The 17,335-nt window shown below is 44.3% G+C and overlaps 1 protein-coding gene across 8 annotated transcripts in view; it reads right to left on the bottom strand.

Moving 5' to 3' along the window:
- TBXAS1 (thromboxane A synthase 1) overlaps nucleotides 1-17,335 on the bottom strand; it is a 396,138-nt gene that overhangs the window by 264,680 nt on the left and 114,123 nt on the right. For all 8 annotated transcript variants that reach the window (XM_029599777.1, XM_029599780.1, XM_029599776.1 and 5 more), the window contains exon 3: nucleotides 7,304-7,397. In XM_029599777.1, the coding sequence (XP_029455637.1) occupies nucleotides 7,304-7,397 (94 nt within the window). The remainder of the gene's footprint in view (nucleotides 1-7,303; nucleotides 7,398-17,335) is intronic.

Here is a 17,335-nt window from a genome sequence, read left to right as displayed (position 1 = left end):
AGCAGATAAATCCAAACATAACTCAAATAAATAAATGCTTCCCAGATGCTGTATTTGCAAACTTTTTTGATGAATCATTATATAATCTAGATTATACAATATGACAACTTTCAAACAGTCTCACGAGCATACATGCATGCCAGCTTGCGTGAATGGATACGGCCATATTATAACATCTGCACATATCAGGGCCAGCGGCAATGGGCAGGGCGCCGCTGGGGTACATGAGGGCGCCGTGAGTAAATTGTGAAAAAAGGGGCGATAACACTCGCTAGGTAAGAGAGGGTGAGAAAGAGAGAGGGAGCGCGAGAGCATTTTAAGAGGGTAACCATAACTATTTATCTGGCACTGTCAGCGGCACATTCAACTCAGGGTGGGTTTGGGGCGTGGGGGGCAGTGTTACATTGATCTGCCTAGGGTGCTACGCACCCTTGCATCGTCCCTAGCGTGTGTGTGTGCGCATGGTATAAAATCAGCTCTACACATATGAGTGCGTGCAATTTTAAATGGACACACACATGTGCATGCAAATGCCGGCTATACCACGTAAGTGGGGGGGGGGGGGGATATAAAAATGCGCGTGGACCCAATAGCCCTTTTTCTCAGTTTGCCTACTTAACGGATTGGACTTCCTAACCACCATCCCCCCATTACGTAGCCTCCCTTTTACTCTTAACCCCGACTCTTAAAGCACAGCTGACTTGCTTTTTTTTTTTTTTTTTAAACTTACACACCGTCCATAGCAGACGTAAAGTTACACGGTAGGAGATCCTGGCACTCACTTGCGATCATAAATACTTAGGTGCACATTTCAAGGCAACTTCCCGGAACAGCCATGTCCCACCCATGCTCTACCCAGACCATGCCCACACCTCGCCCCTTTTTTAAACTTTTTGATTTGTGCGTGTACCGAGAAATACGTATGGGGCACATGCCAGCCCAAGACACACGTGTATCTCCTGTCTTTGGCGCATCTAGGGTTTTTAAAATCGACCTTTATGATAGCGGTATCCTCCTAGATGAGTTAATATGTTCATTAAGTGAAAACTGCATAAAAGTATTCTTTCGAAGTCAGTAAAAATATTTATTTAACATTTTCTATACCGACCTTCATGAAAAGATTCATATCAAACCAGTTTACATGGAACTTAGGGACTAACTAAATAACCATATAACAAGAAGGCCAAAGCACAGTTACATATAACAAGGAGATTGAACTTGGGGGCTAGAGTAGCCAGGAAGTAGAAGGACAGCAAAAACTAGAGGTTAAATACATATGTATATACTGGGACTGGTCCGAGAGTCTAGTCAGTTGGGCTGAGTTTGGTTGAGAAGTATGTTGACATTTTAGAAATTAGGGGAAGGCTTGGAAGAAAAGCCAGGTCTTAAGTTTTCTTCGGAAGGTTGGAAGGCAGGGTTCCAATCTTAGGTCAGTTGGCAAGTTGTTCCAAATGACGGGGCCCGCTGTGGAGAATGCACGTTCTTTGGTGGAAGTTAGGCGTGTGGATTTAGTTGGTGGGACTTGTAGGGTTCCTTTATATGCTTCTCTGATGGGTCTTGCGGATGAGTAGAGTTTGAATGGGATCTGAAGGTCTAGTGGTAGTTGATTGTGGATGGTTTTGTGGATTATGGTGAGTGCCTTGTGCAAGATTCTGTATTTTATTGGCAGCCAGTGCAGGTTTCGGAGTATGGGAGTGATATGAGCTCCCCGGTTAGTGTTGGTTAAGATTCTAGCTGCTGCGTTCTGGATTATCTGTAGTGGTTTGGTGGCGGAGATAGGGAGCCCCAAGAGGGGAGTGTTGCAATAGTCAGTTTTAGAGAACAGCGTTGACTGGAGGATATTCTGAAGTCCTGGAAATGAAGAAGGGGTTTGAGTCTTTTCAGAACTTGAAGCTTATAGAAACAGTCCTTAGTGATATTGTTGATTGATTTCTTTAAATTCAGATGGTTATCAAGGATTACTCCTAAGTCTCTTACTTGAGTGGTCTGGGATTTGGGGAATGTCTGATCGGTGCAGGCCGAGTGGTCGGGGGAGATAAGAAGGATTTCTGTCTTGGCTGCATTGAGAACCAGGTTCAGGCTGGTGAGGAGGCTGTTAATGGACTTAAGGCAGTTTTCCCAGTAGGTAAGCGTTTTTGGAAGGGATTCTTTTATAGGGATCAAGATCTGAATGTCATCTGCGTAGAGGTAGTGTATTAAGTTTAGGTTTGTGAGCAGCTGAGAGAGGGGCAGTAGGTAGATATTGAAGAGGGTGGGGGATAGAGCAGAGCCTTGGGGGACGCCTTCTCTCTTTCTGTGCAGGGTCAGCATCCCACTCAGATACCACACGTGAAAGGTCACCCCGTGCTACAGAACTCTGCGGTGCTGCAACCTATTTTCCAACTGGGTAGCTTCGAATGTCACAGGAAGAAAGCAGAGGAAGAATGCGCCCTATGGAGCAAGTGAAGACACATCATGGGGAGAGTGGAGAAGGAAAAGCATCTTGGGGAGTGATTAGGGAACAAGCATTTGGTAGAAAAGCAGGAGGTGGTCAGACACTTTGAGGAAAGGGTAAGAAGAGAAATAATAAATAGAGGGTACGAGATAGATGATTTGGGAAGGGAAAGAAGAAACACCATGAAGTGGAGGGCAGAAGTTGAATAATGCTACAAAATATGCTATAAAATATTTTAATGATGAACTAAAAAATGATTCACTATAATTTATCATAGACTAATACAACATTCACACAAGCATTCAAAGTGTGAAACAACAGGAAATGGTCACTATTACACTTAAATGGCAAAATACATATTTGTAAGGTCACAAAACTGTCCCTTACTAGTAGGCCACAGAAACTCATCAGACCCTGAGTGTAAAAAGAGAGAGAGAGAAGTGGTGAATGTATTTGGCACTCCCTAATGGAAGAGTCATTAGTTTAACAACACTCCTGGGCCCTCCTCTTTGTCAGATCTCTTTTCCCAAAAATTAGGTCTGTAGGAGTGACCTCTCCAAGGCCTGCCCTGCCTTCTATCCTAGGTAGCCTGCCGGGATCCAAGGCTAGGGAGACTGTCTTGAGATTCAAGAGGAGCATTGAAACCACTGAAGAACCAGAGATGGTCTACAGGAAGAGAGCGGTATTTCTCCTTTTCCTCAGCTGTCCATGGAGATCACTTCCAATGAGTAAAAAGTGGCATTTCCCAGCTAACGTTGTCAAGAGGATTGCCAAGCTGGGGGAAAGCCATCTTAGAGACGCTGTCTAGGGGAAAGCATGAGCAGAGGCTAAAGAAGAGCATCCAGTTCCAAAACACCATATTCCACACTGCCAGGACGTGCCATTGCACTATTAGCAGAGACTGCTTCTTGGCATTAAATTTTTCTGTAGACTGTGTACTAACAAAAATGTTAGTCAAGTTTTACCAGTAAATAATTTTATTTTGAACTCCACAGTGGTGGTGTGTTTTTGCTATTGGACGGTTTCAGAGGTCCTCCAGAAGAAAAAAAAACCCTAAGGGCCTTGAAAGATGTAGCCTTTCCCCAGTATGCGGCAAGAACACACAAGCATGGGAGCTGCACTGGCCCACGACCTCCTGGTTACCAAGGAAAAGCAGGCGCAGGAGCTACATACCACAAAATGCATAAAAATACTGGTTACTTGATAATCCGGGGTCATTTGGAATGTGAAACAATTAAACATAACTTGAAAAATTAGGTTTGGAAAAAAAAACGCAGAGAGTAAATGGGTCGTGTTCCACCTGCCTCCCCTAGTTATAATCATTGGACCCAATTGTCCAACTTTGCTTGTATTTTTCCTTATTGCACATAAAACCTAGCCCCAATACTTATCACCCAACCTGGCACCATGTTTCAATACTATATCTATGTCAGGGCTGTCATCTCTTGGTTTCTGCTGTGCGTTCCCACAAAATATTTCGCCAGCTCCAATGAAGCAATGGAGCCATGAACCTTTATTTACAATTAAATAAGATTTTTCCCTGCTTTTAATCCATCTCCTCCCTCTCCATCTAGCCTAGTAATTGCACAGAGCGGCAGTTAAAATCCTGAAAAGAAAGCACTGGGTAAGCGGCACAGAGCAGCCGTCACAATCCTAAATTCTGTGCCATTAAGCTGTAAGCATATGCAGGCCCGAACAGTTGCGTTAAGGATTCAGTTCACCAGAGTAAGAGCCTGACTGCATATTTTTCTTTCCCAGCCTGTCAAAGGATGCTTCTTGACAGATGCTTAGAAGAAAAAAGGATCTTTCTGTTCCACACCCCCCACCCCCACCCCCAGCCATAAAACAGTTAAACTAGATCCCTGACTTGAAACAACAAAGTTTCCATTTGTCCCTTTCTTCCACACCATCCCCTTGTCCATTCAGAAGAAGTAGGACATTCAAGAGAAGCAGAAGAGCAGTATGCCTGGCGGCAAAGAAACAGAGTTAAACAAAGAGGACCCTGTGCATGTGCTGAGGTACTAAAGGGGCCTGCCCCTCATTAATATGCAGGGCAGGAAAGCTGTCCACAGCCTTTCAGGCCCACACTTAAATAAAACATGGCCGACAGGGACCTGCTATACAAAACAAAACTGAGCTTTATGTAGCTCCAAAAGTACACTTAGATTGCCCAACAGCAGGAGTGGTGTATATTTATGCATTCAATTTAGTGCCGATGGAAGGCCACAGATTTACAGCACCAGAAACCAATGCCTCTCACTTATCTACAGAATAGGTAGGCTGTGGGTAACCTGCCCACGCGCCGGCCTGGTGGTCTGGCTCAACCCTACTTCTACCGACTGGAGGCCAGTTCAGTTGCAGTGGCTGCAACCGTGAAAAAAATTATTGGAAGTGCTTTTGAGACACAGATGCGTCTCGCAAGCACTTAATGGAGCCCACTAACTGATAAATCGCCATACCCTAAGAATCGGATGGTGGCAACGTTTGGTCGCTATCAACCTGGGATGATTTTGAACAGTGGCTGCAAGGTGTTCCTTCTAAAAGAAAAGAGGAGGAGTAAAGGGAGGAAGGGAAATCACATCTGTCTGAAAATGAATATCAAAGAATTTTTACAAAAACATTAAAACAATGAGCTACAGGGTGATTGAATTCTATAAATTACACAATTATTAGTGCTGTTAAAATAAGAACAAATGCTATTGTTAAGAGAACAGAAATGGTATTTGAAAGGTAAAAAAATGTGCAGTTCCCAAATTCTACAGTGTTCTGCGTAGCAATGGTGTTATTCTTTACCGTGTAACAGCATTGCACTTAGAGCCTGGCTGCTCTTCCTTCACAGCTCTGGCTTTGGATGGCCTTCGCTTTATGGTCCCCACCTCTGTGTGTTATCTGGTTACTGAATAATCTCACTGGCAGCTGCAGTAGCATGTGCATTTTTTTTTTTTTAAATAAATCAGTCTGTTTGCACAAAACATCAGCACAATCCTTTTCATCCCAGGTTTCTAAATCATTCTGGTGGCAAAATAAGTGCTGAAAGTTGTATAATTACAAGATGGCTAAGCTGATGAGAGGGCCGAGTCCAGCTCTCTTTTAATCGCCTACCAGCTCTCTCTCTCTATGGTAATACAGAGAAGGCAATAAAAATTGTGCATCTGTGACCAATTCTACAATGCTGTAAAAAAAAAAAAAAAAAAAAAAAAAAAAATCCTTACTACTTTACTCTCTAAATCGGTCTTTTTCTCTTCAGTCTAGCTACATTGTTAAATCCACCAATCTTTTTTTCCTTACTTCATTTGAATGTATTTAGGGCCCAATACATCAGGCTTCTACATAAAACTCAGAATAAGAGAAAAGCCTTCGTGACTCAGGCCCTTAGTGCTGCTGTTGCTGCTCCTCTCTCCACTGGAAATTGTTCCATAACACCACCATGTAAAAGTTAGAAACCACCACCTAATGCCATGAAGGATCAGACCCAGGTCCATCGAGCCCAGCCTCCTGTCTCTGACAATGGCCAGTCTACGTCACAAATTCACAGCCGATCCAAAAAAACGTAGATCTTTTTTTTTTTTGTTATTCACTTCCAGGAATAGCAAATGCTTTCTTTAATCTACCTGGCTAATAATGTTTTAAGGACTTTTCCTTCAGGAACCTATCCAAACCTCTTTTAAACCCTGCTATGCTAGTCACCTTGACCATGTCCTCTGGCAACAGATTCCACAGCTTGATTGTGCTTTGGGCGAAAAAAGTACTTTTTATGATTTGTTTAAATCTTCTGTTAATTTCATGGAGTGTCCCCTTGTTTTAGAAATTGAAAGGGGAAATAAGTTAAATAACTGTCTCCAATTTACCAGATCCATCCCACTCACAATTTCATAAACTTTTATTATGTTAAGAAATTAAGAACATAAGAAATTGCCATGCTGGGTCAGACCAAGGGTCTTTCTCAACAGTCTCTCTTCCGAGCTCAAGAGCCCTAACCTGTTTAGCCTCTCTCATCACAGGGAGCAGTTTCATCCATTTAGTGACTCTCTTTGCACCTTTTCTAGTTACACGGTTTTTTCTGAGATGGGGGTGACCAGAACTGCACACAATATTCAACATGCAGTCACGCCAGGGATCGATACAGGGACAATATGATATCCCCTGTTTTATTCTCCATTCCTTTTCAGATCATTCCTAACATTCTTTTTGCTTTATGAATCACAACTGCAAACACAGATTGAAGATTTCCATGTATCATCCCGCAAGGACTCCAAGGTCCTTTTCCTGGACTGTTTCTCCCAATACAGAGCCCAGCACTGAGGACCTGTAGTTGGGATTATTTTTCCCTAGGTGTATCATTTTACACTAACCTAATAAAGGAATTCTAACTCTTGAAAGTTAAATCACAAATATATGTTAATCCAACAAGGCAGCACCTGCTAAAGCAGTTGTGTTGTCGAACCATTGTTACTCAAATGCTGCAGGATCAAATGGAAGAGACAGGACTTCATCAAGAACTGGATGTATCACTTTTGGCTTAGCACAACTTTAGAGGCTGCCTGGAGAGACTCCCGGCTTTAAATCAGAAGGAACAGGCAAGTTACTACTGGAATTTAGTTCACCACTATTTTTAACTGTAGTCAAACTAGCAGGATGAATTGCTATAAAACATACAATCCCCCAAGTGATTTTCTTTAAATGTAAAATCCTTATCATAAACCATATTAGTCTTTATATTGTTTGTTACCGAATAGTAATAGCACCATCTATGTAAATTATGATCTATATTCTCTTTGATATAGGTGCCCTATTGTAAACCGTTATGATGGTAAATAACTTTGCACACAGTTTCTTGATTATGTGACCGCAAGCGTAAAACCTTCTTACTTTCTGAAAAAGCAGCATATTGCCGATAAAAGGTATTGGTTTAGGATGTCGTATACCAACCCTCTCCAACTGGGAGAATGCAGAGGTGGAGTACCTAAAAGAAGGAACAAAGGGAGAAATTAAGTATTCAAATATCAAGCCAGAGAACTTTATAATCAGATACAACCAAGTGCCTAGGATAGAGAAGCAGATTTTTTCAGTATAAACTTATTTCTTCACAGGACAGTAAATATGTAACATTACCAGATACATTCCAAACAATGTGAATATACGAGAATGACCATTTATAAACAAATAAAAAAATAAAATAGTGACAAATTTTGAATCATTTACAAATTGCAACCTCTGTATACCAAGTGATTAAAATAGATCTGCTAATGCTGTGAATTATTATTAATACGGTAAAGTTTAGAAATCCCACAATTTGCCCCAAATGATCTCTTTCAAGTGACCCCCTTGAGACAGTGCATCAGTCTTTCAAATCTGAGCAATTTCGAAAAACTGAGAACTTCAACTGCCCAAAGTAAGTGTCTGCTTCCAGGATCGAGCGACAGTAAATCTTACAGCCAGCAGCATTTGAAAAATAAGCTTTCATTTTACCAGCTATTGGTATCCCAACAGTGCTAGTTCAGGGGAGATTTTATTAAGTCTCGGTGAATACAGCTGACCAAAAGGCATCAACAATTGGACATCAGGCATGCAGGCGAGACCCTCTCAAACCTCATTTTCTCCATCACCAGGGACTATATACATGACTGAAATGATGATAAAATAGTGGAAATCTGTATGTGCGGAGTAAACGTCTGTTTATTAAATCAGCTCTTCTACAACACAGAGCGATGTGATGAGCTTCTTCCCATTTAACACTCCAGTCGTCTTCATTGACATTAACTAACACCTCAGTACTCTATTTCAACATTAAATTATTTTGGTATTTGGATTTTCTAGGCATACTATCAAACACAATTCCTTGCTCTGGGCAAAAGGTAGGATGAGACAGAAGGCCTTCAATACAACATGTTCAAACATGTAAATTTGTAACTTTCTGGTATTAACTTTTTTTTATTTCTTCAAGCTTCACTCGCTCTCTCTCGTCTTGCTTTTATTAGGTCTGACCCAGGCCACCTTTCCGAATTGTCACTTGGTTCAGTCCAACAGCAGAAAACAAACTCTTAGTTCATGAACCCAGTGCCCCAGAAGAAAAAGCAGCAGCTTAAAAAAAAATACTAGGATCCCAAGATGTAGAGAGTCCTATCTATTCTCTTAGGTATGGGGAGTATGCAGAGAATGGACTGGCTCATGTGAAAAAGGAAGGTGAAGAAGGAGAGAGACTGTGATGGTTTACAATCTTGAGCTGCACAATGTGTGGAAAGGAATGAGTGCTAAAGACTCGGCAAAGAAGAAAGGGAGTCAGGGAATACAGAAAGGAAAAAAGGAGGAAAAAAATTTGATCTGTAGTGCTTGCACACTGAAGACAAGATTGGAAATTATTCATAAGGTTATACATAATGAGTGATCCCATTGTTTAGCCAACTTATTGATACCCTATGTTCATTCATGGGCTTTGTGCTCCTCAGATTAAAAACAAATTTACTCACTATACCATCCTTTCAGAAGTTTAAATTGAATGCTAAGACCTTTTACATAATTGGCCCTATTTTACAGAATTCTTTACCTGATGTGTTAAGGGATGAAACCCATTATCTGATGCAGTGCCCCTCCCCCCCTTCCGACTGGTGTGCCTTGGAAAAAGTCACCACTGCCTAATGCTCAGATCCAGACCAGCACCAGAGCTCTGCTCTCAGCACCTCAAAGCAACAAGAAACACCAACAGTGGCTCTTAAAACATGTAGGAGATCCTATCTGAGAATATTTGTAATCATGCATGCCTCTTCTTCCTAGCTACAGTAATAGTAGTATTGGTAACAGCTATGGTATAATTAATGGGCAGCATGAAAGGCACAGATAGCAGGATCCCACTTAGTGCAGCACACACAATGTACAGGGCACTTCCTTATCTTCCCCATCTGAGTCCTTCCAGTCTCTGTCTTACTCCCAAATGAGATGGGGAGAGCATCCCTTGAGCACTGGATGTGACTCACTCTGAGTGTTGGGAGGAGCAGCAGTGAAGGGGGCTCTAGAGTTGCAATATGGCAGCAAAGGTAACAAACTGAGGTGGCTACCTGCTGCTTGCTCCACATTAACATCTCCCTTTTTCTGCACTTGGATATAAAGGGAGCTGGTCCACTGCCTCTTCACCTCCTCTCGCCCTTTATTTTAGAATTCGGAAGAGAGATTTTCCTAGCTCTTCTTTGGCCATGTGAGTTCTTTCCATGTCCGCATTGCCTCCTCCGTGGAGGCTGGTGTGTCCCACAACAGTTTTGTTAATGTATCTATGCTTTGGGCATGAAAAGTTTGGGAAACACTAATCTGGTATTTAGAAAAAAAGTGAGGGCTAAGCTTTTTAAAACAGGCTTTTGATTATGTGATTCATTGATTTTAACAGTTTTATGCAGATTTGCTGGTTTTATTTGTTATGTTCGTCATGGTTATTTTGATTTTAATTGATTATGAATGTAAACTGTAATTTGCATTGGACAATTTATTAGTTGCTACGGAATATAAGATTGCAGTGGGCTTAGCAGCCAAGGTGAAGGTTAGAGTAGGAGGCAAGGTGAGGGTTTGAACAGTTTGCTCACACGCTGACTCGGGTGCACCATAACTTATAGAGAGAATAAGTCGCATGCTGAGGGAAAAGAAGTCTTGGGTAGAAGTCTCACTGGGAGAGGGCCTGAAAACAATCTTTGCACCTTGTGAGAATAAACATTAAGTAGCAAGGTTTAGGAGCAGCTGAGCAGGCATAAAGAGAAGATGGCAGGACATTATTAGAGAACCCTGCTGGAGAAGAAGATTGCTTTTTCTTCTCATGTCCATCCACCAAAGACTTGTTTCTTTCTTTAGCCAAGCACATTTTAGCACTTCTGAGTTGACCTTGGTAAGATCTTGCACCATGCAAGAGCTGTTCTCAAGCAATGCTCTGACCAAAAGGTATTGTAATTTGCTTCCTGCCACAATTACAAGTTATCAGATCTCATAGAATAACCCCATTTGCCATGCTAGCTCTGCAACATAAGCTCAGAGATAAGACCACTGTGGCTAAGAGTTTGAGCAAAGAGGAAGAGACTGGGTGTCAACATTGCAGTAAAGAACAGCGCTTATGAAGTTAACAATATAGTGCAATGCCTATGGTCAGTAGTTTTACTAGTGTTGGAAAGGGAAGACATGGCAAATTTCAGGTCTTATGCCTACAGATGTTTACTGCAAATTAAGTATTTTATATAACCCTAGCAATGACACAGAATAGCACACATCTGCAATTACAGGACAAAGTAATGCACAAAGAGGTTGATACAATATCGTGCGCTGAGCCTAGCGCGCAGGTTAATGAGCGCTTGGTCGCACGTTTTGGATGTGAGACCATAACCCCCTTATGCAATAAGGGGATTAGCGTGTCCAAAATGCGCATCCAAAACCAGCGCATAGCTAATAGCACTCATCACATGTAAATTCATGTTGATAAGGCTATTTGCTATTACCCACTTATGTAAAAAATAAATGCGCACCTGATACACACATTTTTACTCTAAAAAATTAACTCCTGCCTGGAGCAAGTGTTAAGTGTTGAGGAGCCCCTAAAGTTAACAGAAAAGCAGAAAATACTGCTTTTCTGCAGTTCCTCCAACTTAAAATTGTGGCGATATTAAATCAGAGGAATTGAAAAAAGGGGTAAGGTAAAAAAAAAAATCTTTAATATATATCTTGCCGGCGGTCAGGATAGGAAAACGGATGCTCAATTAATGAGCGTCCATTTTCAAACTGAGCATATGTTTACCTAACCCATGCACAGCCACTTCTCCTGGGTGCCCAATGCCAGGGAGGTGCTACGGACGCATAATTTCCCCCTTTTGCCTCCTTATTAACGCAGCAGCTCATATGCCTACTGCAGTGGTTCTCAACCCTGTCCTGGGGACCACCCCAGCCAGTCAGGTTTTCAGGATATCCACAATGAATATGCATGAGAGAAAATTTGCATACACTGCCTCCATAACATGCAAATTTTCTCTCATGCATATTCATTGTGGATATCCCAAAAACCCGACTGGCTGGGGGGGTCCCCAGGACAGGGTTGAGAACCACTGGCCTACTGCATTGCGTGCCTGGGAGAGGTGGATGGGCACGTGTTAGGAAAGCAGCCGCCCCCTTTGGTCGCACAGTTTTAGTGCATCTGTATTGCATCAGCCTAAAAGATGACTACCAGAAATGGTATATACCCGATAAAATGTGTTCCTGTCCCAAACATTTCCTATTGCCTACAAACATCAAAAATGCTACCTCTAATTTTGCTTACTGGACATTCAGGTCAATATACATTCATAGCTTTACAGGCTGGAGCACAGACAACGACGAGGTGATATTCCTAGGCACATAAGTCCTGAAGGCCATATCCAAGAAGCTTTGCTTACCGTATTCTGGCTAGCTAGAAGCTCACGCACTTAACACACCAAAGTTACAGTCCATAATGAAATTAGCAGACAATTCCCTGAGTTGGTTCAGCAGTCCCTGCATATTCCTTTCATAACAAAAACAAAACCACAAGAGGAATAGAAGCACTTCTTAGCCCCTTTTTGCCTTCTTGACAGACAGAGAAAGCAGAGTTGCTTACCTGTAACAGGAGTTCTCTGATGACAGCAGGATGTTAGTCTTCACACATGGTTGATACGGAAGCCTTAACACGGAAAGCTTATGACTTGGCACACTGAGCACGCCCTATACCACGTGCCCATGCGAGATCCCTCTCCAGTCTTACAATATAGAATTAGATATATAACAAAAAAACAGGAGAAACTCAACTCCTCAGGGTGGCGGGCAGATTTCGTGAGGACTAACATCCTGCTGTCCTAGGAGAACATCTGTTACAGGTAAGCATGTTTCTGACAGAATGAGCCTTGACATGACCCCAAGATGCAGTCCCACTTGGGCATAACAGAAGGAGATGCAATCTGCCACCCAACTAGATAGTGTCTGCTTGGCAATGGCAATGCCCAAAACTCCTAGCCAAAGAAATAAAAAGTTGGGTGAGCTTTTGTCAGCTCCAGAGAGAAAGCTAAAGCTCACTTGCAGTTCAAATTGTACAGTGCTCGTTCGCCTTGGTGTGAATGGGGCCTGGAAAAGAATGTTGGCAAGACGATTGATTGATTAAGATGGAAGTCCACACCACCTTTGGCAGGAACTTAAGAGTGCCTACGGAAAAGCACCATCTCATGATACACTTTGTGAAAGGTGGATAAGTCACTAAGGCCTGGAGCTTGCAGACCCTGCACGCTGAGGTGACTGCCACCAAAAATATCACCTTCCAGGTCAGATACTTCAGCTCACAGATGCACAGCGGCTTGAAAGGAGCTTTCATCCACTAAACTAACACCATGTTGACGTCCCAAGACACAGCGAGAGGCTTCAATTGAAGTAGACCCTGCATGAATCGTACAACTATAGGCTGTACAGAGATGGGCGTACCATCTATACCTTGGTGGTATGTGCCACTTGCACTGAAGTGAAATCTAATGACATCAGTCTTTAAGCCAGCTTCCGATAGGTGTAGAAGGTAGTCGAGAAGTTTTTGTATGGGGCAGGAAAATGGATCTAGGACCTTCGGTTCACACCACATGGAAAACCTCCTCCATTTCAATCCATAGGGCTTTCTAGTGGAAGGCTTTCTGGAAGCCACCAGGACCTAAGACATATCCTCTGAAAGATCAAGCAGCTGCAGAATTAACCTCTCAACATCCAGGTTGTGAGTGACAGGGCCTGAAGGTTGGGATACCGCAGCCTGCCTTGATCTTGCATGATGAGATCTGGGGAAGTCCCCAGACTGATCAGTCTCCAGATAGACAACTCCCACAGGAGTGGAAACCAGACCTGTCTCGGCCAATGAAGGGCTATGAGGATCATAGTCACCCAGCCTCACAAAGCTTCAAGAGAGTCTTTGCCACTAAGGGAATCAGAGGATATGTGTACAGAAGACCCTTGCCCCAATGATGGGCAAGAGCGTCCAAGGCTAGTTTGCCATCTAACCTGTATAGGGAGTAGAACTGAGGCACCTTCCTATTGTAGGGGGACATGAACAGATCTACATCTAGGCTCCCCCAGAGGCAGAATATCCGATTCGCTACCCCCTGGTCCAGGGACCACTCGTGGAGTCAAAAGGCTTGACTCAGCCTATCCGCTACCATGTTCTCCTTTCGGTCAGGTACATGGCTCTGAGCACCATCCAGTGGGACAGGGCCCACGACCAGATCTGGACCGCTTCCTGACAGGAGGTATGATCCCTGTGCCTCCCTGCTTGTTGACATATCTCATGGCTACTTGGTTATAGGTTTGGATCAGGACAACTCTGTTGAACAGCCGATCTCTGAAAGCCCAGAGCGGTACCTGATCACCCAAAGCTCCAGGAAATCGATTTGACAAGAGAGTGTTCCTGAGCGGACCAGAGACTCTGGGTGCTGAGCTCATCTACATGGGCTTCCCACTCCAGAGTGGCTGCATCCATGATTAGGACAATTTGGGTAGGGAGGACTTCAAAAAGAGATCCCCCATTCCAGATTTGAAAGTATCTGCCACCAGGACAATGAGTCCTGGAGAGATGGGGTGATTCGGATGCACTTCTGGAGGCTGAGTGACTTGGCACCTCTGCAACCTCAGGGTCCATTGGTCTCTGCACATGTGTAAATGTGCCAAGGGAGAGACATGGATAGTTGTGGCCATATGGTCCAACAATATATTCCAGGCTGACACCTGCTAGCTCTGTTAAATCTCTGCCTCAATGTTCGTCAAGGTGACAGCCCTTTGGTGAGGCAAGAAACTTTGGCCTGAGCTATGTCTCTGTATTATTTGATCTTGTATAAAGTTCTCCACTTTGTTACCTGTTGCTCATTACCTGTTTTTGCTTTTGTCCCTCACTGATATGTTTCCGGCCTCCCCTCGGCCTCTTTTGTTCTATGCCTATACCCATTTTTTGTACTTTCCTCCTTTTAGTTTGGATGTAAACTGATGTGATGTTCCTTACTAATGTCGGTATATAAAAGTTTTAAATAAATAAATAAATAAATAAATAAATGTCTAGCAGGGCTCCTATGAAGTCCAAGTGAAGTGACGGGCTGAGATGGGACTTTGGGTAGTTGGGAATGAACCCTAGTGACTCCCCTGCCTGAGATGTGCTCTTGACCAGCCAATCATCCAGATATGTAAAATCAAACAACCGGTATATACAAATAAATAAATAAATAAATATGGAAAACATGCATACCCATGGAGCTGATGCAAGCCCAAATGGCAACAGCCGGTATTGGAAGTGCTGTTTTCCCACCACAAATCTAAGATACTTCTTGTGAACGGGGAAGATCTTGATGTGAGTGTATGCATCCTTTAGGTCAAGGGAGCATAGTCCGTCCCCTTTTAGCAAAGGGGGGGGGGGGGGGATCATGATGCCCCAGGGAAACAGTCTTGAACTTTTCATTTCTTAGAAACTTGTTCAGGGCCCTTAGGTCTAGGATGGGACAGAGTCCTCCTGTTCTCTTTGGAGTCAAGAAGTACATGAGTAGAATCACCGCCCTCTTTGCCCTGGTGGTACGAGCTCGACCGCTCTGGCCATTAAGAGGGAGGAGAGCTCTGTTAGTAGTACCTCCTAATGCACTACCAGCCCTCAAGATGGGCACAGAGTGCAATTTGGTAGGACACCTAATAGATTCAATTAATCTATTAATCTTGACGGACAGAACCCACTTATCCGAGGTTATACTGGGCCACTAGTTCACAAAGAACCACAGCCTGCCCCTAACCAGCGGGTCCATCGTCCCAGGTAGGAGCAATTGGCCTGTGCTCCCTATGACCCGGAGTTGATGGAGGAGCTAGCTGGGGTTTGGGGGCTCTATGCTACCTAGGACAGCCGTGGGAGTCCTGATGGTGTTGACTGAAATGAGAAGGCAGAGGATAGTACTTCCTTTGGCTAAAGAAAGTCTTCCTTGGCCACGGTCTCACTGTCCTCCTAAAGAAAGAGAACGGGTCTGGAGTATTGGCAGAAAATTGTTGGAGGATTTCATGGTGGTCCCAAAGCTAGGCCACAGCATCCCTCACCCCATCTCTGAAGAGATTCTCTCCAGTACACAGCACATCAGCAAGTCATTCCTGTACCTCTCGGTCGGAGATCTAAGGCCCACAGTCATGCCATTCTGCGGAAGCTGATTCCCGCTGTAGAGACTCTCAATGCTGTCTCGAAAACATCGTAGGTCACACTGACCTCATGTTTTCTGCACCAACAACATGAAGGTCTCCTGCTGCTGTTGAGGCAGCTGCTCAGCCACCTCCTGCACCTGTTTCCAGATGTCAGAGTATTGGCTTATGTAGAGATAATAGGCAGCAATGTGGGCAATGAGCATGGCTCCTTGAAATACCTTCCTCCCAAGAGCATCCATTGCTCTATGGTCCTTGCCAGGAGGGCACCAAGGAATGGGTCAGAGTGCTTAGCCCTTTTGAGGGCAGATTCAATCACTGCTGATGGGTAGGACAGCTATTTATTGAATCCGGCAGCCTTCTGGATGAGGTAAACCCCGACTGCCTTCTTATTAACGGGAGGCACTGTGAGGGGATGTTCCCATATCCTCAGCAGCAACTCTTTAAATACCTCGTGTACCGGGACCACCACAATCTCCTTAGGAGGCTCCACAAACTGGAGGATCTCAAGCATTTTATGCCCGGCATCCTCCTCCATCAATAACTGGAAAGGAATGGCCTCCGCCATCACCCTCATAGAAACTGCAAAGGTTAATTCCTGAGGAGGAGACTTCATTTGCTCCTCTGGAGAAGGACTCTGAAACATCATCACTAGGGGTCATAGGGTTCCTCATCTTCAATGTGACAGGGGATGGGTCCCTAGGTGCTCAGCCTTTGTCCAGAGGTGCAGGTACCTGTAGAACTGGACGGGGTAAGGCAGGCCTCAGAGTCTCTGCTGACCTCAGTGGAGCTTCCACCTCAGAGGAACCGGCGATGACCACTGTATCAGTAGGGAGAGACCTCTGTGCTCCGCTGGACACCAATGCTGTCCTGAGAACCAATGCCAGCTGGTCAGTATCGCACCGATGAGCACACTGAGCTTCTCCAGAAGCGGTACATGGATGGGAAGCACCAGGTCCAGTGCCATTGGTGCCACAGGACAAAGTCCTGCAGTGCCTAGTCCACCGCTAGCTGGACTCGGCACTCCAGCTCTTTCTTGAATGTTGCCAATGCCAACACCAACTGGGAGGAAGGAGGGATGGTCAGATCCTCTTTGGACGTTTGAGGTAGATCGGTGACTGGCATTAGGAACGGTGGAGACCATCGCAGACCCCTGGCACCAATGGAGGATTGGCACTCCTTGCTGCTGGGTCGCTTCGGGAGCATCATGGCAAAAGCTAATGTATCCCCTTGCCTGTCACCATGCAATCAACAGGGACTGGTGTCAATGCTTCTTCGGCTTGCCCCGATGTTCGGCCAGGTCCTTCCCTGGTGCCGAGGCCAATAACAAGGAACCAGACATGCTCAGCCTGGAGGAGATAGACAATGTTCAGCCTCTGGCACCGCTGTCTATCGATGGTATCGACGGAACAAACTGTTTTGCCGATGTCTGCAGCTCAGTGTCCATCAGCGTGGCTTCCTTGATCCTTCGATGCCATTGCCTTGGATTTCTTCGACTTGAAGTGCTGCTCCATCTTGTCGAGCTACAGCAGACATCCCTTTGGGGTCATCTGGCTGCATAAGTGGCAACTCCAGACGTCATGCAACGGCCCCAGGCAGAAGATGCATATCTCATGTGGATTTGTGATGGACATGGTCCTTGGGCACCAGGAGCATCACCAAAACCAGACGTGGCCATGATGGATGAAACATAAGGGAGCAGGCCTATCTATGGCACTCAAGGACTGGATTTTTCCCCTCCCTGTT

This window comes from Rhinatrema bivittatum, chromosome 4 (assembly GCF_901001135.1).
Source record: "Rhinatrema bivittatum chromosome 4, aRhiBiv1.1, whole genome shotgun sequence".
NCBI lineage: Eukaryota > Metazoa > Chordata > Amphibia > Gymnophiona > Rhinatrematidae > Rhinatrema > Rhinatrema bivittatum.
The sequence above is the reverse complement of the archived record's forward strand: the minus strand, read 5'-3'. Positions and strand labels throughout refer to the sequence as shown.